This window comes from Ambystoma mexicanum, chromosome 6p (genome assembly GCF_040938575.1).
Source record: "Ambystoma mexicanum isolate Mex_15411 chromosome 6p, UKY_AmexF1_1, whole genome shotgun sequence".
Taxonomy (NCBI): Eukaryota; Metazoa; Chordata; class Amphibia; order Caudata; family Ambystomatidae; genus Ambystoma; species Ambystoma mexicanum.
The window spans coordinates 126522225-126546887 of record NC_090935.1 but is presented as its reverse complement, the minus strand read 5'-3'; the positions used below and the strand labels follow the sequence as shown (position 1 = coordinate 126546887).

The window sequence follows — 24663 nt, the reverse complement described above, 5'->3', positions numbered from 1 at the left end:
ATACGATCCTACAGACAGTCGTAAGGTCCTACAAGCAGTCATACGATCCTACAGACAGTCGTAAGGTCCTACAAGCAGTCCGTGTAAAGAGAAGAGGGTTCGGCATATAGAAGTGAGGCGATGGAGAGTCGGTGCATGACATATGAAAAGAAAGAGCAGGTATTAAGGCAAGCATAGAGGAAGGGGAAGCAATGACTCAGGTGGGAAGAGGAGGCGGGTGTCTTCGGGAGTGTGTTTGAGGTGGGATTTAAGGATGAGTGGGTTCTGGTAGGCACCTTGGGTGGGTGTGGTAGCTCTTGCAGGAATTGAGAGAAAAGGAGAAGAGCCATCACAATGTTTGGGGTTAGAAGATATTGTGAATTGACCACTTACAGCTCAAAGTGCTCAACAACGGGTTTATTGATGGTTGTGTTGCCGGGCATCAGTGTGTATCATTCTATATCAATAATCTTGATCTACTTCTGTGAATTGGTGAAGGTTCGTTTTGAAGCTCTTCTCAATGTATTTATCAATGCATACATACAAAGTCTATTCTACTGAAATATGTCTTAATGCGTAAACCATTACCCTCCTGGACTAGGCACACTTTTCCCTTCCCCGCCCCTCTCACCTCCTGTCTGCACACTTACACAAACTGCATGCATCCGACCCAGTAAGTTAGTTGTCTGCTTGCCTCACCCCTCTATCTCCTCTTGCCCCCCCCCAGAAATGTCACACCTGACACACTTGTGTCAGTGGCACATTATAAACGCCCAACCAACTTACCCATTGCCCTTCCCCCTTATGTCAATGTCTACTGTGTTCATTCTAGCAAGAAATGCACTCTAGTATGGCTGTTCAGTTGTTACGTACCTCCAACCCCCCTACCCTTTCAGCTGTCGCGCACTTACATATTGTATGTTTTTACATGTTCCCTACCCCCCTCACCCCCTTCTCCCTGCTTTCCCCCAATACCTGGCAATGCCGTTGAATCAGCAGAAATGTTGTCAGGCCTAGTATGCTTTTTATTATTGTATATCATTCTGACATTTCCAAGGCCTTATGAATGATTGTATCCCATGTTCCCCTCCTGTTTTGGAGTGCTATGAAGCACTCGTTCTGTGTCTAAGCGCTTTATAAACAAACACTATCAATACCATAGAAATGGAGCCTGGATCCAGCTCACCTGCACACCTCTCAATGAACAGAGAGTTTCACTGAAACCATTCTTGTTGTGAGCCAAACATTGTGTACACGAGTCATGTGACGCCATCGCACAGAAAGACGCCATCTTATTTACCTATCCCTATTTTCTGATTTCAGAGACCCGCATCCAGTACGAGCGCATGGGTTCAGATATCACCATGAAGTGTGGGACCATGGACTGGGATGCCGCCGTAACCTGGACGGCCAACGGAACGGATATCGACAAGTCCCACCTCAACGGGTCCACTCTTCTGTTCCGGGCGGTCGACTTGTCACACAACGGCATCTATTCTTGCTTTGACAGCTCCACGTGGCAACTCCGGCACCAAGTCACACTCAAAGTGGGATGTGAGTAGTGCAGACTGAATGATTCCATGTGTTGTGTGTCATTGGCCTGTTAGGTTCCACCACTGAGGATGTGAGCATGAAGTGGCGCCGCATGCCGTACCGCTGTACTCCTTTCTCTGGTGTGTTTTAAGCAAGTGTTACTTACTCAGAACTGCACCATTAGAAGACATGACAGGTGCCAGTTGCTATATCACTCTGGTTCATTCGGTGCCAGATAACTAAGCTTCTACTGAATTAGTGCTTAAGTGAAAGGGGGTTTGCCCAGTTGGGGTGCACTCTTCACTGTGCCTTGTAAATGAAGCTGCAGCTCAACAATGAAGCCTTGAAAGGGGGCTTCATGTCAGGGGATGCTTGTTTTTGCAGGCACACAGGACTTGGCCTAAAAGCTCAGGATGGAACGCTACCATTGGTGGCAGTATGAAGACTGATTTGCCATGGGCTTGACCACCTGTGTTATAACGCATTCTGAGTGCAAGCAGCCGCGCTAAATGCAAGGGGTTATGATTAAGCTTTCATCCATGACTTGTCGTCGGCGTGGGCTTGTTGACAGTGCTTCAAGGAGGATACTAAATTCAGGGGGGGCTCTTTTTAGGGAGTGTTTAGTGTTAGTACATGTGTACTTCTTCCACGCCCCGTAGCGGGAGCCCTCGCTCCCCTAAGGTGGAGGGGTGGTGGTGTAAGCAGGGGTGCTGGGGCGTACTCGCGTCACACCTTTGATCTTTAATTCAAGGAGCCGTGTGGTTGAAAACCATGGGCTCCTTGGGCGAAAGGTCTGTCTGCTGCTGATGACTCTTTACTCAGAAACAAGAGGAGGGCTGGAGGGCCCGTCTCACCTATTGTATCTGTGGAAAGAGTCATCACGTAGCATGAAAGCCCATTAACCACAGGGTAAATGGGCTTTCATGCTGCATGCTAACTCTACTCTGAAACAATTGGCGAGCTGGGCCCCCCGGCCCCCCGGCCCCCATCCTGTTTCTGAGTAAAGAGTTATCAGGCAGCCCATGTAGCCGAATCTACAGTTACATGGTCTATCTGAAGGAGTCAGTACTTCGGGGTAGAAAAACATAAAGGCAATGGGCCTCATTCCAAGTACGGCGCTAACCAATGGCGCTATTAACGCCTTGGTTGACGCCGTACCCGGACCGGCAGCGCCTTGGTGGATGGCGGAATTACCGCCCCATTCCAAGGTTGGCGGGGCGGTAATTCCCCAATCCCCATTTACCCTTCCCCATTCCCATTCTTGCCCCATAGGGCATAATGGGAGTGGGGAAGGCGTCAATTACGCCACCGTAAATTACGGTGGCGTAATTTACAACAAGGTCCCTTAGCGCCATGGTTTTTAACACCTGCTAAAAGCAGGTGTTAAAACCACCATGGCGCAAAGGGAACTCGGAGTATGGCGGTAAGGGATTACCGCCACCGCTCTCGTTAGCGGTGGCCGCTATCCCTTACCGCCATACTCGGAATGAGGCCCAATGTCTTTTTCTTTTTTTCTAATCCAAAGTGCTGACACCTGCAGGCAGCCTGTGTAACGATGCAGCGCTTTGGTTACACAGGCTATCTGAGGAGTTGGCGTGCCTGGGCATAGTGGGGGCTTGGCCCTGGCTAGCCCCGCCCACTCGTTGGCCATAGAAGATATGAAGCACATGGTTTTTGGCGCTCCTAAGTTTATTTTCTTGTCTAGGTTACAAAAGCAGTTACAATACCTGGCACATGTTAGTACTAGCATAACTATCATAATGACCAGCAATATCTTAGCCACTTTAATTTCAAGCGAGCCGAGTGTAAAGCAGACAACATGAGGGCCAGGTTCCCAAAACTACATCGTTTTTGCCGAAGATCACAAGGCTGCACTGTGCTCCCTCTGTCACCTCTTTCTGATTGTCTGAGTAGGGCTCTGGGTGGTCAGCAAGCAAGGGGCGACTGCAGTAGCACTGATTAGGCACATTTCCTCGCTGACAGTACCAGTACTGGAATAGCTACAGCCCCATGGTCCCACCACAGCTAGAGGCGCCGGCATATGTATAAGTACACCAAAGACTACAAAAAGACGAAAAAGGAGAGGGACATATTGCATAGAAGAGAAAGAAAAGCTGGAAGAGACACTGGAATAATTAAAGTGATAGTGTGAATTTGAGATAAACGGATAGAGGTAAATGTGAATGAGGTGGAAATGGTGACGGGGAAAGTGTGCATCAGGGGGCTCCTTTGATCCTTTCCTTTTTTAACAACCATTAGCACCCGGCACGGGGGAGCCAGCCAATCAGGTGGCTTGAAACATGGGTTGAAACCTACAATCTCAGCCCACCTTCCAAGTCGCTTGGGGGCCATCTTCCCCCCACCATTCGTCCCCTTTTTTTCCCAATTTCCCACTCCTCTCTCCATCCCCACTTACCTGTTTGTTGCGGCAGTGCAGGCCGCCACCACAGCTTCCCGCTTCTTCGACCACTATGGAAAGCCGCCTTCCCGTTCCAATGGCGGCCATCTTAGGTCATTATTTTCAGTCATTGAACGGGGCGGGCTTTGGTAACCCAGGGTGCTAATGGCGTTAAGCCCCCATTCCAATGGCTGGATTGGAGGATAACGGCCCGAGCCCTCGTTAATAGCCCTCACTTCACTTGGGCTAACTTGGGCTCTCAGGCCGTTACTCCACATTCCAGCCCTTGGAACGGGGGTTTAACGCCACATTATCATTATTACATATCACAATAACATAACCTAACATTATTGACCTCCTCACAGCCAATCATCTAATGGTATATAGAGTGCATTCCACACATTTTGCCTTTAGCAGCAGCTAAGGAAACAACAAAAACATTTCTCTGCTTTTAACAAATATCAATTTAATTTCTCAGCAAAATGTCCTAAAGCAATGCAATCCAGCCTAAGTGAAAGCTAAAACATGGAACACTTTTGTTAACAAAAACGGTTCACTTTAGTATTGCACCTGAGGCAGACTCATGCTAAAACTGTTCCACTCCAACCAAGTTTAGAATTAAAATGCTTACCTTATAAAGACAGCCCATATACTTAGAAATGACAATCTGAAACCACATTGAATTCACTAACTCGTTTTGGGCATGTTACTCATTATTAAACTAACACTTCACCATCATGTTTAAAAAAGCTTTATTGCTACAAGCACTGTGTGCGAATAGCTTTATAGACTTTGGGATGTGGCATTATCGCCTCAGGTCAAAACATGGTTGTGGGTAACTATCCTGTATTAATGACCCCTCCCTCAGTCTTTGAGGCTATATGAATTTGAGATATAGAAAACAGACATTTGAATATATTATTCTTGTAGTGTGGTTGAATTTATAGGGGGTTGCAAACATGCGCATCCCCATTCGGGAAAATGTACTTACCAAGAGATCCATGTTCCACTTTCAACCTCCTATCTCGCACACATGTTGAAGCTGTCTGAACGAGTATTTAAAGACAATGTAAGTGCTGTGAAAAATGAAATTAGCACCAAGCGCAGCATGCATAATTTACTTTGAGATACAATCATATAAACAGTTTACTCAAACACATATTAATCATCTAGACAGATCAGTGGTCATTCTTAGTCCCCAACATGCTCTTATTCTCTGCAAAGCAGCCAGGAACCCTCATTGGTGCTATTTGTCTCCACCCCCTTTCTCATAGAGTATTTCAAAAGAGTACAATATGAGCATACCATCCTCCTTGGGATGTTGGCCCTTGATCATGGGCTTTGCTCAGTAAGACAAGTGGAACATTTCTTCTGGGCCAACCATATTTCCTGGAAGCGAGCACTATAAAACAACATTGTAACATTTTAAACAGTTGCAGAATACAATGTTAGAACAATTATGTAATTTCCTCTTTTAATAGCTTTCTTTGTCTATAATAAATTCGAGTTTGTCCCTTTAAAGTGCTAGCATTAAAACCAATACACTGTTCTTTCTGTAATCACTAAGGCAATGATTAATTGTGCGTGCTGTCCACTGATTGGTTGGTCGTGCTGAGAAACCGGCCCGTTTATTACAGTATAAACATAGCCCCCACTGCTTGGTCCTGTAGTCCATTACATGGTCTTTCAGAAGGCCAGCACTCTCACAGAGCCCCCACACCCCTTCAACTCGACTTTATAGGCAATCCCCACTCAGTGTGATGGCAACTCTTCTGCAGGACACACAATGATAATGTGTATATCTCACTTGGCAATTAAGTCCTCCTCCCCCACAGAAAGACTGAGACAAGGAGTGAGACAGAGAGGGTTAGAAAGAGAGACATAAAAATGCAAAGTCAATTTATTTAAAATTACTTGCATTTTTAGATGCACACCAGACAGCCTAACTGGACAATATGAACAATGAATTTGTGGATATCATGGTCACCATTGGGCATGTTGTCTACTATATAAACAATAGTTCTCAAATTAGTGATATTTATTTATTTATGACAAATGTGGCATTAACTGGTGCCCCCAGGAGCGTCCCTCAGTGCCAAAGCCTGTCTCGGCCACCCACCCTCCCATGCCCAATCCAAAGCCCTGAGGTGCACATTTCAACATCTAGCAAAACATTTATTTTAAAAGAACCATTCTGGAACAGTTAAAAAAAAAGTATAGGAACGGTAACACTTAATTTAAAAAGTAGAGGAGCACAGCTCCCGCCCACTTGAACCACGGCTCAGTGGCCACCCTTTGCATGGTCGCGGGGCAACTGAATAGCCCATGTACGCCACAATGGACTATAAGTAGGAACGAACCATATTGTACATTTAGCAGTAAGGCAGTCATCTAAGCCACCGTGGCTTCCCAGCTAGCGGACTTCTGCTGAGGGATGCTGCTTGCATGGTGGATAGGAAACGCGACCCCATGGTATCAGGGCTGGAAATGAAACAATTCACTGTGGGATCCCACCGGCGACGGGATGGGGGTCTGATGGGGATTGTTCCCCCATTGCTCCCCCTGCAAACCTTCACCTCTCAGAAGCTTACTCATGAACACCTGGAATATGACCAAAGAGAAGAATTTCCTATATAGTTGATTGCAAGGCATAAAAGGTGCTCACCTTTTAAACCTAAAAATGTATAATGTTTAATATTTCCTTCAGAGTACAATCCTAACAAGTGCATTCAAAGATATGCTGGTCTCCTGTTCAAGTGGTCGTGCTGGCAAGTGCATTGTTGCTGGGCCCTGCGATCTGGGTTTCAATCTCCGCTTTGGCCCAATGTAAAGTAGTTCAGGACACACTAAACCCATTCTAGAGTGCAAATGGATTTATTTGAGATTTAATTTAATTTTAATTGGTTATTTATAACTTGCTTAACACCCAGAGGTTTCTAAGTGCGGACCCAGGGATCGAATCTGGGTTGCTCCGCATCTCTTCCAAGGAGAGCGTGTTGCCCCTGAGCTATCTTCCTGGAATTCGATTTAGGCATTTGTTTTCTGGACCCCAGCAATCCGGCCAAATGCTAGCACTGCATGAACATCAGCCCTGTGCAAGTAAGCAAACCTACTCACCATTTTAAAATCTGTCACAAAACGTCTACCGGGAAGCCCGCTTCTCTAGTAGCCCCTGTAGCTGGTTTGAGCACATAATCGCAAATTAATTATTTTTTCATGGCAAAATGTTTCAATTCCACCTCTGACCATTTTGAAGATTAAAATAGATTGCAAACACTGCAAGAGCAGCACAATGACTGCGCACGACCAATACCGTGCAGTACTAAGGCTACAGGTAGCCAGAGCAGCACTATGCAAGAACAGTGCCTACAAGAGCAACCCCGTCCCAGTGCTGCAATTTGCAGCGTAGTGCCAAAGTAGCCCTTGACCACAGCCGTGCATTGCTAGCAAAACACAGTACTCACATTGTGGAGGACCAGAGAAGCACAGCTAGACAATGTCCTAAAAGCCAAGTGCCAGTGCAGCACAGACCACGAATACCACAGTACCATTGGGGTAGCAGTTTCTCCGACCCATGTGACATCATATTCGGAGTGCCTCAAGGGGCTAGCTTATCCCCAATGCTTTTCAACATATATATGCGCACTTTGTGCAGCCTTCTGGTGAAAGCCGGAGTGTCATTTACAAATTACGCAGATGACACCCAACTCATTTTGGAGTTGGGGGGTAGGAACCATGCCACGGACAGCGAAGCGCTCACCAAGGTTTACAAGTTAATTGACGACTGGATGCAGGCAAACTGGATGTGCCTGAACGACTCTAAAACCGAATTGATGTTGTTTGGCTCCAGTCGTCAGTTGGAAAAACTAGGGGCAGAGTACAACTTTTTTCAAATTAAAAACGCCATTATCCAGGTGGTTCCCAAGGTGAAGACTCTGGGTATGATGGTCGACTCAGTCGTTGACTCTCACGCCCAGACTAACTTCCTCCAAAAAAACTTAGCATACTATCTCAGGCTTATGAAAGCAATCAAACCACTGCTCAATGAAGTAAACAGGGCAACGATAGCCAGAGCCATTATTCTCTCACGGCTTGACTATGGGAACGCCCTGTTGTTGGGGGCCGCATCCAAGGATCTATCTAGTTGTCAGGTGATCCAGAACAACGTGGTCAGATTAGTGAAAAATCTGAAAAGGAAAGACCATGTTACTGAAGAGAGGCTTGCTCTGCACTGGCTCAGAGTAGAAGAGCGTATCAAGTTCAAAGCCCTCTGCCTGGTACACAAGTGCCTTTATGGCACAGCGCCTGCCTACTTGAAAACTCACATAGTGCCCTACAACCCCAGCAGAAACCTACGCTCGGGTGGAAAATTACACGTGCCCAAGTTTAAGCTAAAAACAGGGCTGGGCACATCCTTTCTTGTGCTGGCTCCTAAACTGTGGAACAGCGTCCCCGAATCTCTTAGATCTGAAGTCAATCACTCTGCTTTTAGGAAGATGCTGAAGACACACCTTTTTAGATGAGATCTTGGGCGCAGGACTTCTCTTGAGACCTCGTTACGCAATAGTATCTGTATTCATCGTCTGTCTCACACGTGTTGTCCGTCTTGTAGTACCAGAGTTTTATGTACAAGCGCCCTGATGCCCCCGGGCTACCGGCGCTATATAAAAATTAAATACATACATACATACAATACAACACAGCGTTCAATCACTCCGAAGCTAGAGAGGTGCAATACCAGAGCAGCACAGCTACACAGTGTCCTAAAAGCACAGTGCCAGCGCAGCACAGACCACGAATAGCACATTACCAATACAGCACAGCGTTCAATCACTTTGAAGCCAGTGAGGTGCAATACCAGAGCAGCACAGCTACACAGTGCAGCACAGACCACGAATAGCACAGTACCAATACAGCACAGCGTTCAATCACCCCGAAGCTAGTGAGATGCAATACCAGAGCAGCACAGCTACACAGTGTCCTAAAAGCACAGTGCCAGTGCAGCACTGACCACGAATAGCACATTACCAATCCAGCACAGCGTTCTGTCATTTCCAAGCCAGTGAGGTGCAGTACTAGAGTAGCACAGCTACACAGTGCCCTAAAAGCAAAGTGCCAGTGCAGCACAGACCACGAATAGCACATTACCAATACAGCACAGCGTTCAATCACTTTGAAGCCAGTGAGGTGCATTAGCAGAGCAGCACAGCTACACAGTGCCCTAAAAGCACAGTGCCATTGCAGCACAGACCACGAATAGCACATTATCAATACAGCACAGCGTTCAATCACTTTGAAGCCAGTGAGGTGCAATACCAGAGCAGCACAGCTACACAGTGCAGCACAGACCATGAATAGCACAGTACCAATACAGCACAGCGTTCAATCACCCCGAAGCTAGTGAGGTGCAATACCAGAGCAGCACAGCTACACAGTGTCCTAAAAGCACAGTGCCAGTGCAGCACAGACCACAAATAGCACATTACCAATACAGCACAGCGTTCAATCACTTTGAAGCCAGTGAGGTGCAATACCAGAGCAGCACAGCTACACAGTGCAGCACAGACCACGAATAGCACATTACCAATACAGCACAGCGTTCTGTCATTTCCAAGCCAGTGAGGTGCAGTACTAGAGTAGCACAGCTACACAGTGCCCTAAAAGCACTGTGCCAGTGCAGCACAGACCACGAATAGCACATTACCAATACAGCACAGCGTTCAATCACTTTGAAGACAGTGAGGTGCATTACCAGAGCAGCACAGCTACATAGTGCCCTAAAAGCACAGTGCCATTGCAGCACAGACCACGAATAGCACATTACCAATACAGCATAGCGTTCTGTCATTTCCAAGCCAGTGAGGTGCAGTACTAGAGTAGCACAGCTACACAGTGCCCCAAAAGCACAGTGCCAGTGCAGCACAGACCACGAATAACACATTACCAATACAGCACAGCGTTCTGCCATTTCCAAGCCAGTGAGGTGCAGTACTAGAGTTGCACAGCTACACAGTGCCCTAAAAGCACAGTGCCAGCACAGACCACGAATAGCACATTATCAATACAGTACAGCGTTCAATCACTTTGAAGCCAGTGAGGTACATTACCAGAGCAGCACAGCTACACAGTGCAGCACAGATCACGAATAGCACATTACCAATACAGCACAGCGTTCAGTCATTTCCAAGCCAATGAGGTGCAGTACCAGATAAGCACAGCTATACAGTTCCCTAAAAACACAGTGCCAACGCAGCACAGACCACAAATAGCACATTACCAATACAGCACAGTGTTCAGTCACTTTGAAGCCAGTGAGGTGCAATACCAGAGCAGCACAGCTACACAGTGCCAACGCAGCACAGACCACGCATAGCACATTACCAATACAGCACATCGTTCAGTCATTTCCAAGCCAATGAGGTGCAGTACCAGATCAGCACAGCTATACAGTGCCCTAAAAACACAGTGCCAACGCAGCACAGACCACAAATAGCACATTACCAATACAGCACAGTGTTCAGTCACTTTGAAGCCAGTGAGGTGCAATACCAGAGCAGCACAGCTACACAGTGCCCTAAAAGCACAGTGCCAGTGCAGCACAGACCACGAATAGCAAATTACCAATACAACACAGCGTTCAATTACTTTGAACCCAATGAGGTGCAGTACCAGAGCAGCACAGCTACACAGTGCACTAAAAGCACAGTGCCAGTGCAGCACAGACCACGAATAGCACATTACCAATACAGCACAACGTTCAATAGCTTTGAAGCAAGTGAGGTGCAGTACCAGATCAGCTCAGCTATACAGTGCCCTAAAAGCACAGTGCCAGTGCAGCACAGACCACGAATAGCACATTACCAATACAGCACAGCGTTCAGTCACTTGGAAGCCAGTGAGGTGCAGTAACAGATCAGCTCAGCTATACAGTGCCCTAAAAGCACAGTGCCAGTGCAGCACAGACCACGAATAGCACATTACCAATACAGCACAACGTTCAATAGCTTTGAAGCAAGTGAGGTGCAGTACCAGATCAGCTCAGCTATACAGTGCCCTAAAAGCACAGTGCCAGTGCAGCACAGACCACGAATAGCACATTACCAATACAGCACAGCGTTCAGTCACTTGGAAGCCAGTGAGGTGCAGTAACAGATCAGCTCAGCTATACAGTGCCCTAAAAGCACAGTGCCAGTGCAGCACAGACCACGAATAGCACATTACCAATACAGCACAGCGTTTAGTCACTTCGAAGCCAGTGAGGTGCAGTACCAGAGCTGCACAGTCAGAGTCAGACAGGAACATGAACAGGCCTGGGCACCCACAGAAACAAGAAGCCCTCCTCTGCAAACCGCCATCCTGCACTTTTGTGACAAACCCAAGGGGGCATTTTTGGTGACAGTTGCTGAAACTAGTGCATTTTAAGAAGGGGTGAAGTCCTAAAAAAGTGGAGGGGCTCATTAACATAGCAATTGAATGTGGCATCACCAGAAATGAGCTTATATGGTGTCCTCCTTCCACACGCGTGTACCCTCGACTTGAGCCCTGATTTTAAGGCACATTGGTTAAGTTGGCAAAGCCTACCTGTTGCACAGTGCAGCAGCACAACAGACTGGCCTGCTTTGACACAATAATATGGTCCCATGCCAGTGTGTCATTGCCCTAGTGGTCTGCAGGCCCAGTGGTGGACTGGTATACAGGGAACCTGGGAGATTTCCCAGTGGGCCTCTGTTCCAGGGGCCACTTGTGTGGTGTTACCCTGCTTTTCTGCCCTGCTTGCCCTCCCTTCAATGCCCCCATCTAATAATAATAATAATGTAGTTCTTATATAGCGCTACACACCCATAGGTCTCAGAGCACTCAAATAACAGAAGACATTATTATCCCACAGAGTAGTACTCATTTCATGGACCTCAGAAGGATGAGAGGCTGAGTTGACCATGCTGGTGTTTGAACCTGCAACAGCAGGCTGCACACAGGTGTCAGGGGCGAGCGCTTAGCCCATGTGCAATCTGACCGGCTGTCTGTCTGAAATAGAACATTTGTTAGAAAGCTTCCCTTATGTTACGTCTCACTTTTAGCAAATGTGTTAAATGCCAATATTTTCTGGTTAACTACTTTTTAAATGTGCTTTAAAATGCACTGCATCTGTGTTGTAGTCCATTGCTTTTTCGCATCGTAGGGGGAGCTGAGTTCTAGATTTGTGCGAGGTGGTGTGAAGAATTTTCGTTTGGATGGATCGGTACAGCAGCCAGTCGCCTAGTCTCAGCCCTAGCTTTGTGCGAGCCTCCGAGAATCCCAGTAGCGCTCCGTCTGCTGCTATATGTGAGCAACTGCCCCAAGACGCTCCCCTATCTCCGATCCCTTCTGGGAGAGGTTGGCCCGATGGTGGGCTACATAGTGAACTTGAGCAAGACCGAAGTGATACCCCGATGCCACGACATACCCTGGGACCCCGGCGGCATCGCACCCTTCACCCTCCAACTAGGGTCGCTCAAATACCTGGGTATACAAGTAAGCGCCGACATAGGGGAACTGCACGACTTGAACTATCCGCAGGTCATAGACAACCAGTTGCTCCAACAGCACGCAGGGTTAGAGAAACCAACAAAGACATCAGCAAATTCATCTGGAGGGGCAAGAAAGCCCGAATCAAACTTACGATACTACAGGCGCAAAAATCCGCCGGTGGCTTGGCGGTCCCTTCCCTCGGGGCCTACAGCCAGGCAGCTCAGTTGGTGTGGATGAAATGATGGCTGAACGAAAAGGAAAGCTCCAGCTGGCACAACATGGAGACAACCATCATGGCCCCGCTGAAGCCAATTGAAATCATGGCGACACCGATACGCAGACTAGCAGACAGCGTCAAAACGCACCCAATTATTTTACCAACCCTCCAACAATGGCACCGGCTCAGGGCGACCCAAGGAGCGCCGACCAGACTCCCACCTGCATGGGCCAGCATAAGGTCAATCTCGGGGCTTGACCAAAACTCCTTTTGGTTGATACACATGTATAGGCCTGGCTGGGTTCCAAAGTAATAAGTCCTCTCTTAATTCATAAGGCCATGCAAAAAAAAAAACAGGAACAAAAAAATACGACACTTCTTGCAAGTGATAAGACAGTGACGGTCCTTTTCCTGCTAACTGTTGTTAACGCCCGCGGGTTAAGTGTGCTATACAAATGTATAAATAAATAAAAATGAACAAATGATGAACAAATAGGCAAGCCCAGAAGGTAGTTTTGCGTTGATCACCAGTAGGCAAATCAGAGAAGCAAAAGTACTAAGCACAATGCCTTTGTGCCCCCCCCCCCCACCTACACACTGCTCTTGCGGCTCAGCGGGCCACCCCAGAGAACTGCTCAGAAGCATGACCGTTGCGATTGAGTGGTATTTAAGATGGTCTGGCGGCCTCCGGGCTGGTAACGCGCGTAATGGACCGCCTGCAGTGCGAGCGATGGTGGATAGCGCTATGTAATTGAACACATTAAAACATTGAAGTACTGCACGCAAGTCACTTTACCAGAGAAGATGTGTCTGTCATTTCTGCAACTTCTCTAACAGCGAGCGATCTAAAAATCAATCATCCCTTCTATCTCCCACTCCTCCTTTGTCGCTCTGTCGATCTCATTACTTTTCAGCGTGTGCGGATCAGCCTTGTCCCATCTTGTGTCGCTACGCGGAGGTAGATTTCTGTTTTCATGGTACTTTACATGACCGGCAGCCTGACTGATGCGGCCGAATCGCTCGGCTGCATCTGAAGGTCGCTGCAGATGCACTAGCGACGCGCGACGTATGCCTTCCACGCTGTGCCATAGCGATGGATCAGGCGCTCTTGCAACGACTGTCACAGACACATGGAACTCTCCTCTTGGAGCCATATAGATCACTCAGTGCAGTCCCCTGCTGTGGCTCACAAATCTCACTGTATTTTTGCCCAGACTTTGCACTGCAAAAATACACTTTGCACTGTTCCATGAATCAGGGTTTGTGTCGGCCGTGCAAAGTCACTTTTCAGCAGTGCAAATTCACTTTGAACGGGGCAAATATTCCATGAATCGGGCACAATATGTTCTGGAAATTGCCAACCCAACTAGTGTAATATATCCTAAGATGCCTCGGGTCCCAACTCTCCAATTCTGCCCTAGTTTCGAAGATGTCTCAATGGCCCGTACTCTTTGTCAGGGGTAAACACAACTAAAAAACAAACCAGGCAAAAATAGTGTACACACCACAGACCGCAACCTCCTGGCTCACCCAGTGTCAATTACTTAAATAGACACTGTGTCGTGTGAAGAACCAGTGGTCATTATTTCACACCGAGCATTGGCTCAGTGGCTGCACACACACCAGGTGCACGCACTCTTGTGTTATTCAAACACCAGCATGCGGCGAGTTATACATCCGACCAGCAATAACAGGTGCTATTTTTACCTAACTTAATAAAACTTAATTTACCAACCTCACAGAGGTGAATGGCTGAATCAGCCCTTCTGCTATTCGAGCTGCAGACTGAATGCAGGTGACTGCGATCAGAGCATAACGCACTGAGCTAACTTGCTCGCTTAGGCTGCTCCTGCTGCAGAAGGTCTCCTTGTGATTACTACATGGTTTTAGCTAGTTCTAGGTTTTTCAGGTTTTTTTGCTGCCCATGCACTGCACATGCCCTGTATTATCTTATCTTATCTTATCTTATCTTATTATCTTATGCGCTAGGATAGCTCAGCGGCAACGTGCTCATCTTGAGAGCAAGATGACACAGAGCACCACAGGTTCGATCCCCGAGTCCACTCTTAGAAACCTCTGGGTATTAAGCGCGCTATAAATAACCAATCATATCATTACCCATGGGAAGACAGAGCATCCATGAACTTCACATATGCGAACTCTACTGGCCATATCGCATGAATTTCCCTGATGACAGACAACTTTGAAATGGAGGGCCGGCAATTCAATGCCAATATTTGCACAAACCAAAACGCTGCAACATGTCATTATTGCACGCATCAGTCAGTGCAGTTGCTGTTTCCACACTGGTTTGCACTTGTGACTGGGTGCAAATGGTTCATATGTGCCCGTCTGTGTCAACTGAGCTAAATTGCCGCACTTGTGATCTGGTCCTCAGTGTGCTCATTTTGCTGCATTTACAGTATACAGCAAGGCTATTTTCATTAACTGTCTTTTCCTAGGTTAGTATAGCCTTATAGACCTTCGTAAGGGGTCATTAATGTAGTATAATGGACCACTACAAGGTTATGGTCCAAGGCAAGTCACAATATATGTTTTGCAGTTTTCGTGGTGATGTTACAACGTTACTTTAATAGCGGGTGTGTTAAATAGACAAACCGAGTCAGTAAAGTACATGTGTTTTTATTGTGTAGTGTTTAAATAGTGTTGTCTTCATACATGAAGCATTTGAATTGTAAAATTGCTTATAATGAAGTGGTTTCAAAACGAGGATACACTAAGAGTCATATCAAAACAAAGGATTTCTCTATAAGAAAGTGAAAGCGTATTCCAATGTTTAAGATCTGTCTTTGTTTTGCTAAATAGGATGTTGCAGCAAAAACAGCTCTGCCAAGAGGGGAAGTGTCTTGATGAAAAGAATTTTGCCTGGAAATTGCATTGTTGTTTCCACGTTTGCTTTTGTAGACAGAATTCGGTCAATACCAGTGGTTAGTGACTGAACCATGAACATTCTGATTGGCTGAGATCTCCAGGTGCTACTATCATGTTCTTACCGCTTTCATCTGTTTCATATTAGGAAAGCTTGCTCTTTTCTCACTTTTCATGCAACTACACTGCTGATCACTTCCCCCTTGTCTTGCCTATTGCTCCTGTCCCCTCGTCTTGCCTATTGCTCCCGTCTCCGCATCTTGCCTATTGCTCCCGTCTCTTCGTCTTGCCTATTGCTCCTGTCTCCTCGACTTGCCTATTGCTCCCGTCTCTTCGTCTTGCCTATTGCTCCTGTCTCCGCGTCTTGCCTACTGCTCCCGTCTCTTCGTCTTGCCTATTGCTCCTGTCTCCGCGTCTTGCCTATTGCTCCTGTCTCCTCGTCTTGCCTATTGCTCCCGTCTCTTCGTCTTGCCTATTGCTCCTGTCTCCGCGTCTTGCCTATTGCTCGTGTCTCTTCGTCTTGCCTATTGCTCCTGTCTCCGCGTCTTGCCTATTGCTCCCGTCTCTTCGTCTTGCCTATTGCTCCTGTCTTCCTCTAGGTCTTCCTGCTTCCTACTTGGCCCTCTTGTGCTCTATGTTTGCACCCTCTGCTCTATTCCTCCGCGCTCTTCTGTCTCTACTGCCCTTCTTTCCTTTCGCTGGCTATCCTTTGACACTCTTCTTCAATTCCGTGTCCTTTCTTTTACTTTTAAATGTATCCATGGGCGTGCACTGTGTTATCTCTGTTCCTTGGTTTCTATGTCTCCCGTTCTCAATCTCAGTTTCCTGTATCCATCCTTAGGCCCCCTTGTGCTCAGTCCCACTTTCTTTCTTCTGCTTTGCTTGCTCCCAAGCTCTGGAATTCCTTACCTCTTCACACTCGAGTGATTCCCTCTTATTCTCTTTTTTACACTTCTCTCAAAACCTAGCTCCTCTCTACTATGTCCTCTTTATTTTGGATTTTGGCGGTAATTCTGGCTTATTCACTCATACCTTGCTCCGTTCTAATGTCTGTGCGGCGCTAGGGTGAATGAGCTTTATATATTAAAATAAATACAAATACAAATAGTATAGTGTAGCCCCTCCTCTGAATGAGGATGTAAGTAGAGTCTGTTTGCCCACTCCTCGGAATGGGCATATTAGTAGAGTTTGCCCACTCCTCAGAATGAGACTGTAAGTAACGACTGTCTGCCCACTCCTCCGATTGAGGATCTAAGTAGAGTCTGTTTGTTCACTTGTTGCAATAAGTATGTACGTAGAATCTGTCTACCCACACTTCGAAATGAAGATGTACGTAGAGTCTGTTTGCGTCTCTTATGAATGAAGATGTAGTTAGAGTCTGTTTGCCCACTCCTTGGAATGATGATGCATGTCAAGTCTGTTTGCCCACTCCTCAGAATGAGGATGTAGGAAGAGTCTGTTTGCCCACTCTTTGGAATGAGGATCTAAGTAGATTGCATAGGCCCACACATTGGAATGAGGATATATGTAGAGTCTCTTTGCCCACTCCTCTGAATGGTGATGTGAGTAGAGTCTCTTTGCCCTCTGCTCGGAATGAGGATTTAAATAGTCTGTTTGCCCACTCCTCGGAATGGGCATATCACTAGAGTTTGCCCTCTCCTTACAATCAGATTTTAAGTAGCAACTGTCTTTCCACTCCTTCGATTGAGGATCTAAGTCGAGTCTGTTTGCCCACTTGTTGGAATAAGGATGTAAGTAGAGTCTGTTTACCCACTCTTCGGAATGAGGATGTAATTCGAGTCTGTTTGCCCCCTCCTCGGAATGGGGATCTAAGTAGAGTCTGTAGGCCCAATCATTGGAATGAGGATGTAGTTAGAGTCTGTTTACGCACTCCTTAGAATGAGGATGTACGTAGAGTCTGTTTGCCCAATCGCTGGAATGAGGATTTAGGTAGTATATATTTGCCCACTTCTCAGAATGACAATGTATGTAGAGTCTGTTTGCACTCTCGTTGGAATGAGGATGTATGTAGAGTCTGTTTTCCCACTTGATGGAATGAGGATGTAAGTAGAGTCTGTTTGCCCACTCCTCAGAATGAGGATGTAGGTAGAGTCTGTTTGCCCACTCCTCAGAATGGGGATCTAAGTAGAGTCTGTAGGCCCAATCTTTGGAATGAGGATATAGTTACAGTCTGTTTACCCACTCCTTAGAATGAGGATGTATGTAGAGTCTGTTTTCCCACTTGATGGAATGAGGATGTAAATAGAGTCTGTTTGCCCATTCCCCGGAATGAAGATCTAAGTAGAGTCTGGAGGCCTGCTCATTGGAATGAGGATATAGGTAGAGTCTGTTTGCCCACTCCTCAGAATGAGAATGTACGTATAGTTTGTTTGCCCATTCCTCGAAATGAGAATATAAGTAGAGTCTGTTTGCCCACTACTTGGAATGTGGATCTAACTAGATTCCGTAGGCCCACTCATTGGAATGCGGATAAATGTAGAGTCTGTTTGCCCACTTGTTGAAATGAGGATGTAAGTAGAGTCTGTTTGCCCATTGCTCGGAGTGAGGATATATGTAGAGTCTGTAGGCCTACTCATTGGAATGAGGATATAGGTAGAGTCTGTTTTCCCACTCGTTCGAATGAGGATGTAGGTATAGTGTGCTTGCCCACTCCTGGAATGCGGATTTGAGTAGACTCAATGTTCTTATGTCAGTCTGGTAATTAGGAAGAATCCTACCAGCAGACATTTCTGGAAGCATGTATGTTAATCTCTTTCTATGATTGCATGTCTCCATGTAGCCCGGTCCTCACACACCACAGGCTCAGCTGGAGACCTCACGAAACTGCGAAAAATTCACAAAGATTGGCAACGCATGTGCCATGGCATTCCATCCTCTGATAGGATGGTCATTGTCCATAAATAGCCAATGAACAAGCACTTCTCCTGCATCTTATAATCTATTTTCTGAGGGAGTACAGCGTCTGCCAGCTGGCCTCCAGCTGCTCCACAAAACAGATCTACGATGGATGTCCAGTATTGGTCTGAAGAGAGACAAACACAACTGGGATTGTGCACACAATGGAGCATTAAAACACCGCACCCCGGAAGGCACCATGTTTACAAGTCCCATGGTCACTTTCCAATGGATAGTCAAGGAGGTAGCATATTTTGGCAATGTCCCTCATTTCTAGGTGTGTGCGACCACCCAGTGTGTCAACAGTCACCTTAAAGTGTCGGAATCCTGGTTGAATCTGCATGTACACCTTGTTACCACCACTTGTTTTTTCCTGGCAAGAGATGAAGTCTCTGATTGTGTGGAATTATGCTAACAAGCCTTTTTGCCACCCTAACCTATTCCTAACTAGGTAGGTAAATTCCTAGAATTCCTGGTAAACATGCAAGCACTCTCGCCTCCTCCCCACCACTCGTGATTAGTGCAGGAAAATCTCCACATTTTGGGGCCTGCATAGGGTGGATCAAAGGTTAAAAGGACTCTGAACATAAATGATGCAATTCTGGTGCCATCAAAAGGAGAACAATTGAAGACCAATTGTGAAATGATAATTGACTGAATAGTTCTGTGATGCCAAGAGGCAGAGGGATGGGTTTAGCACACAGTAACATGTGCACATTCCTGGCTTGGAACCGAGGAACAGTAGATCACACAAGATTTGGGATATGCCAGACTGCAGAAGACTCCTTGAGGCACCGACTTGTCTTCTCCCAAGTAGACGTGACCTAATAGGACCTTTTTTGATAATTCGATGCTGCAGTTATTGATAACAAACACAAACACTGAGCTACTGAAACTATTGAGGACTAAAGACATTGGGCCCGATTCATGGAATATTTTACGTGTTGAAAATTAAATGTGTGCACTTTGCAGCACGCAAAACTCCTTGCGTGTCTTTCCGGGACTCTGCATTGGTCCGTCACGTGTTTGCGTGCAGTCCAGCGCTTTGCGCGTCACTCCACACGATGTTTGGGACGGCCTACGCAAAGAAATCAGTAGCGGGCTGAACATGCATATTCTCCATACTCCCGGCAAAATGAGGAAGAACAAGAAATAATGTGGTTGTGTTGAGGCACAAGCCACGCAAAGAAATCAAGCGCCCAGTCAAGCGTAAACCAAACTGAATACAGGGATTTCAACACGCAACTTCACGTTGGTAAAAAGTCACATGTAAACCTTGTGAACTCACCGCCACATGATAGGAGGCGCATAGGATCCAACAAGCAAAGGAAAGGTTAAAAATAGCAATTTAGGGGTGACAGCACATAGATGAGGTACTGCTTGGAGTTAGGGGTGATGGTATGCACATTAGCAGGGTGCTGCCTTGAATTACAGTGGTTTGTACGCAGGTTTAGGGGGTGATGCCTTGAGTTAAGCAAAATCGTACGCAGATTATCAGGGTACAGTTTTGGGCTATTGTGGGTTCGTATGGAGTATCGCTGGTGTGCTGCCTTGGTTGCAGGGGCACAACCTGCAGTATTGCAGGGTGCTTGATGGTGGGGATAAGGTAGGAGCAAAGGTTGGTATATGTCACTGGTTTTGGTTTGTGTCGGCCGGGCGTGTCATGGGCATTCCGGGTGCTACTAAGTTTTCTTTGTGCGTATTGTTACTTTGCGGTTACAATTCCATTAATAAGTAGAATGCGCAGAACATACTTTTGCATGCAAGTAGGTGCAAAGTTGTTTTACGCACAGCGTACTTTGTGGGGACTTTTCACTTTTTCTATGAATCAGGCCCATTCTCTTTAAGGAGTTAATACAGGTTGTGAGAGGCAACCTAGAGACAGCAATTGAAAATGCTAGCTGCCTCTAAACAGCACTCTTTCCATATGTCACAAAGAGCTGGACGAATAGTGAAGGGAGATAAGGCAGCACAGAGTGGTAGGCATTAGGTCACGGCACTGCAACCTGCGGCTCGCGAAGTCGCAAGATATGTTGGACGACGACTCCCATGATCCACATAATATAGCGTAACATTCCACAATGTGCCCCATGGCATGGAACAAGGCGTTTAATACCCTACGTGATATCGGTTTAGGATGCACGTGTAATTGTCAGTGTCTGATGGCCCCATCCTCTCAATCTTGTTCCACTTTTGCAGGGATCAATGGCCCTGAAACCCACAATGAGGCATGCATGCTCTGGGGATCAAGTGGTCCTCTCTCCTTCTGGATCAGTGGCTCTGAACTGGACTTGTACTTCCAGCGATGGCCACTAGCAGGTGCTGTGCAATGTGTGGCTATTCTTCTTATATGGAAGCCGTCAGAGCTAGTCACAATAGGTCAGCGTAGCAGCTGAGTGCGGAGCTCATTTGCCGAGATAAGCAAAGGGATCAGCTCCCAGTGCTCTCCATGTGTTATTTTACTAGCACCCAATTCGCATAAAGCACACGAAAAGAACGAAATAAAATAAAACAACGATAGGGGTGAGAATAGCTCAGGGGCAATGTGTCTTGGAAGGAATACAATGCAGCGCAACACAGGTTTAAATCCTGATCCTGCACTTAGAAACCACTTGTCGGTATTAAGTGTGTTATAAAGGAACAATTATAATAAAATAATGATAACGTTTATAGTGGTAGGACAATCAATCCCTCTCTTTAATTTACGTTTAAACTGTTGTAGACATTACATAGCTGCAAACATGACCCATTCCAATCTGTAGCTGGTTATCCAGTCCTGATTGTTCTTCTTTGCATTCTGGGATTTGTAGTTCCACTTTTTCCATTATAAAACTCAGACTACAAGTCCCAGAATACAAAGAAAAAAAACAGGACTGGTCACGCACCTACAGATTTGATGGAGTCATGTGGGCAAGTATGCAGCAATGATCAGACAAAGAACACAGTACATCGATGCCTGCCTTTTCAATTAAAGTGCAGTAACATGAAGGCACACCAGACAGGTCACCAACCTCACGTGAGCTGCCTGTTAGTAAAGGGAGGCGAAGAAAGGGAAAGGTAAAAACGCAGTGTACAGATGGTTAGGGTTTAATAAGGCGGGAGTGAGTATACAGAATAAAAGATGGGATGCACAAAACGTCAACTACCAGACTCAATAAATGAAGACTGAACAAGAAGGGTTTCGTCTATTTGACCTAAAACATTTGACCTAATCACATTTGATCGAATTCATTTTTAAGTCTAAAATGCGGAGGGGAGACCCCCACAACCTCCCCACTTCCCTTAAACATAATCTATACCCTTACCCACCCCATATATATATTTAATAACATTTGACCAAAAGAAAAGGTATTTTTTTTTAGGTCAAATGTTTTCAGGTCAATTATGCTAATACCACAAGAACATTGACTTTTAAAATATGCTTGTGCTGCATGAATAGGGAAGGAAGGTAATGCAGCAAAGAGCGGTAGGCGTTAGGTCAGGGGTCTGCAACCTGCGGCTCACCAGATATTTTGGACTACGACTCCCATGATCCCATATTAAGGAAGCTGCTGGATAGGGCCGGTGGTAGTGGTTGGCCAAAGATCTAAAAATTCAAATGTTGAAGACTCCTGAATAAGGAGAAGTGGGGTGTTTATTTGGGCTTATTCCATTGAAGAAGTTGGTTTAAAAAAGCAGTTTGTAAAGGGCGGAGGTAATCAATGTAGAGGTTAGGCAGGAATTTAGGTACTTAAAAATCAATTGCAGGGCAGTTTATCATCAAATGCTTAAACCATTCAACATTAATGGCGCTACTATGCAAGATGCGGGCAGCCATGTCTTTGTAGCACCCGCTATAATTGCTGGTACCTCAATGAAACATGTAATGTTCAATTCTCGTATTCTTATAAAACAATCAATAACAGTTCTATTCCTATAGGTGCCGCATTTTCCATTTTAAATTGCTTATATATATATATATATATATATATATATATATATATATATATATATATATATATATATATATACACGAAACTACAAATCCCAGAATGCAAACGAGGTACCCAAATGGTCTATGCTTTATGGCAGGCAGGGCTCGAAATTAAGATCCAGTGAGCAACTCCTGGCGGGCGGGCATCCCTTAGTAGGCAGAAGTTATTTATTTATTGTTCACTGATGGGGTATTAGGCATGAATAGCCAGCGCAGCAGAAATCGAGCTTCTACAGGAAAAGCAAACTTTAACATTTTGTCCATTATGTAGGATCAATTTTCTTTAAATGTGTACTAGATGTGTCCTAATTCTTCTTTATTAACATTCTCGGCTACTCAAAGTTCCTTTCATGTATGTTTGCAAGGCACCCGTTGGACTGGGGAGCCAAAGGTAGCTTCTGGTAGCTGTTGGTTTCAAGTTAAGCAGTCTCTCCTAGGCTAGAAGAGGGGCCTAAATAGCTCCCAGCTCTCAGCAATTGCAAACCCTGTGCTTCTTTTGGGACACGCTCAGGGCTCACATACCCAGAATGCTGCCATCTTCGACCCAGCTCTGCCACTCAAGTGTTACAGAAGGCGGGATTTCAGTGCGCCACGTGCAAGCAGGGGGGATATTTTAACATGATGAGGGACGTTTCATGGTTTATGCACCGGTTCAGTTCTACCTAGTTGGCCAAGCAAGCCCGGAATCTATTTTTTAACTCTTGCCAGCCACAGGAAACAGTTCATACCTGTCATTCATGGCACTAGTGCAGGTGACTGCTACCTTTGGCTCTCTTAAAGCTTCTAACTGCAACTCCCATGAATACTTAGCAGCATAGTAAATATTGAAGACTCGCAAGAGGCATAGTTAATAATAAATGGAGGGATGCAGGCAGGTTACACACCCTTAAACTATGCATTTTGTTGTTGCTGTTCATCTCCATTCCTGTCATTTTTTTTCTCTGCACTATAATACATTCTCTAACTAGGCACTAGATCAAAATGAACAGTTACTTCAGAGTTCAGCATAGTCAACCAGGAACTACTAAAGACTGTTGGGCCTCATTATAAGCTTTCCGGTCCGGTAACAACGGTACCGGTAAGCTTGCCAGTACCGTTGTAACCGGACGGTAAACTTCGAGGTCTGCTCGCGGGTGCCTTTCGCACGCCTGGTCTGACCTGGCGGGCGTACTGGCATGTGTGAGCAGACCTCGACGGATGCACCGGCACCATTAACAAATGTTGCCGGTGCATCCAGACTCCCCATTCCCATTGAGTCCATTGGGTACTCAAATGGGAACAGGGAGTAATAATTACTGGCAACCAGGCAATGGGGATTTACCAGGTCCGCTGGGGCTGTAATGCCCCGGTAAGTCCCCGTTGCCGGGTGCCAGTAAATTCATGACTCCGGCGGCAGCCGTGCTGGTAATAACTGGCATGGCTACCCCCAGACTCCTAAAGAGGGCCTGTTTTTGAGCTAAACTAAACCCCAAGGGAGAAGCAGAGTGCCAAGAAGAACATTGAGACACAAACAAATACAAAACAACATAACAACATGGCGAAAGTGTGCAATTATTTAACATGGCGGGATGGGCACATACGAACACAGCCATTGTAGTTGTTCCCCGGAATCCTTTGGACCAATAGTACAAGCTCGCCACTTAGCGCCTCCCTCTGGGAATGATTCTCCAGTCTGGGTGCACCTGCGTGGTGGTGCATACTGGCCAGTCCAGTCAAGCCTGCTCATATTCTGGGAGAGCAAATGCGAGAAATAACACATGTCTTCTTCCTGTAAACACACTGTGCTCAGGCTTTGCGGCTCGGGTGGGACTTGAGGCAGCTTGGACGAATGAGCAGATGGAATCCATCAGGGTCTTCAGCCCGGTTGGTTGGTTGTTTGCTTCCTTCCTCTTACACCACTGCCAGCTGCCCTTGCCGTGAGGACTGTGAGCAAAGCGGCGAGTGACACAGCGGTGGAATCTGTCCTACGGCTTCAAAGTCCCTTATTCAAAATCAATTCGTATCCCTGCCTGATAATGTCTCATATTGGCCTAGAAACAAGGCACTCTTAGTGCTAGGTGAGCTCAAAGAGCACTCCGACATCTTTGTGGAAATTGAATGCAGTTCTTTGATCTTAGCTTTGATGATAATTTACAGGCCTCTAGTTTCAGCAATGTTATTAAGGTCCTCATTATGAGTGTGCCGGTGCGTTAATAACGTGTCAGTATTACCGCATACCCGCACATTACTGCACCGGCACTCTCCAATATT

The 24663-nt window shown here is 46.2% G+C and overlaps 1 protein-coding gene across 2 annotated transcripts in view; it reads left to right on the top strand.

Moving 5' to 3' along the window:
* Positions 1 to 24663, top strand: part of CNTFR (ciliary neurotrophic factor receptor) — a 1120093-nt gene that overhangs the window by 688742 nt on the left and 406688 nt on the right. For both annotated transcript variants that reach the window (XM_069626824.1, XM_069626823.1), the window contains exon 5: positions 1303 to 1533. In XM_069626824.1, the coding sequence (XP_069482925.1) occupies positions 1303 to 1533 (231 nt within the window). The remainder of the gene's footprint in view (positions 1 to 1302; positions 1534 to 24663) is intronic.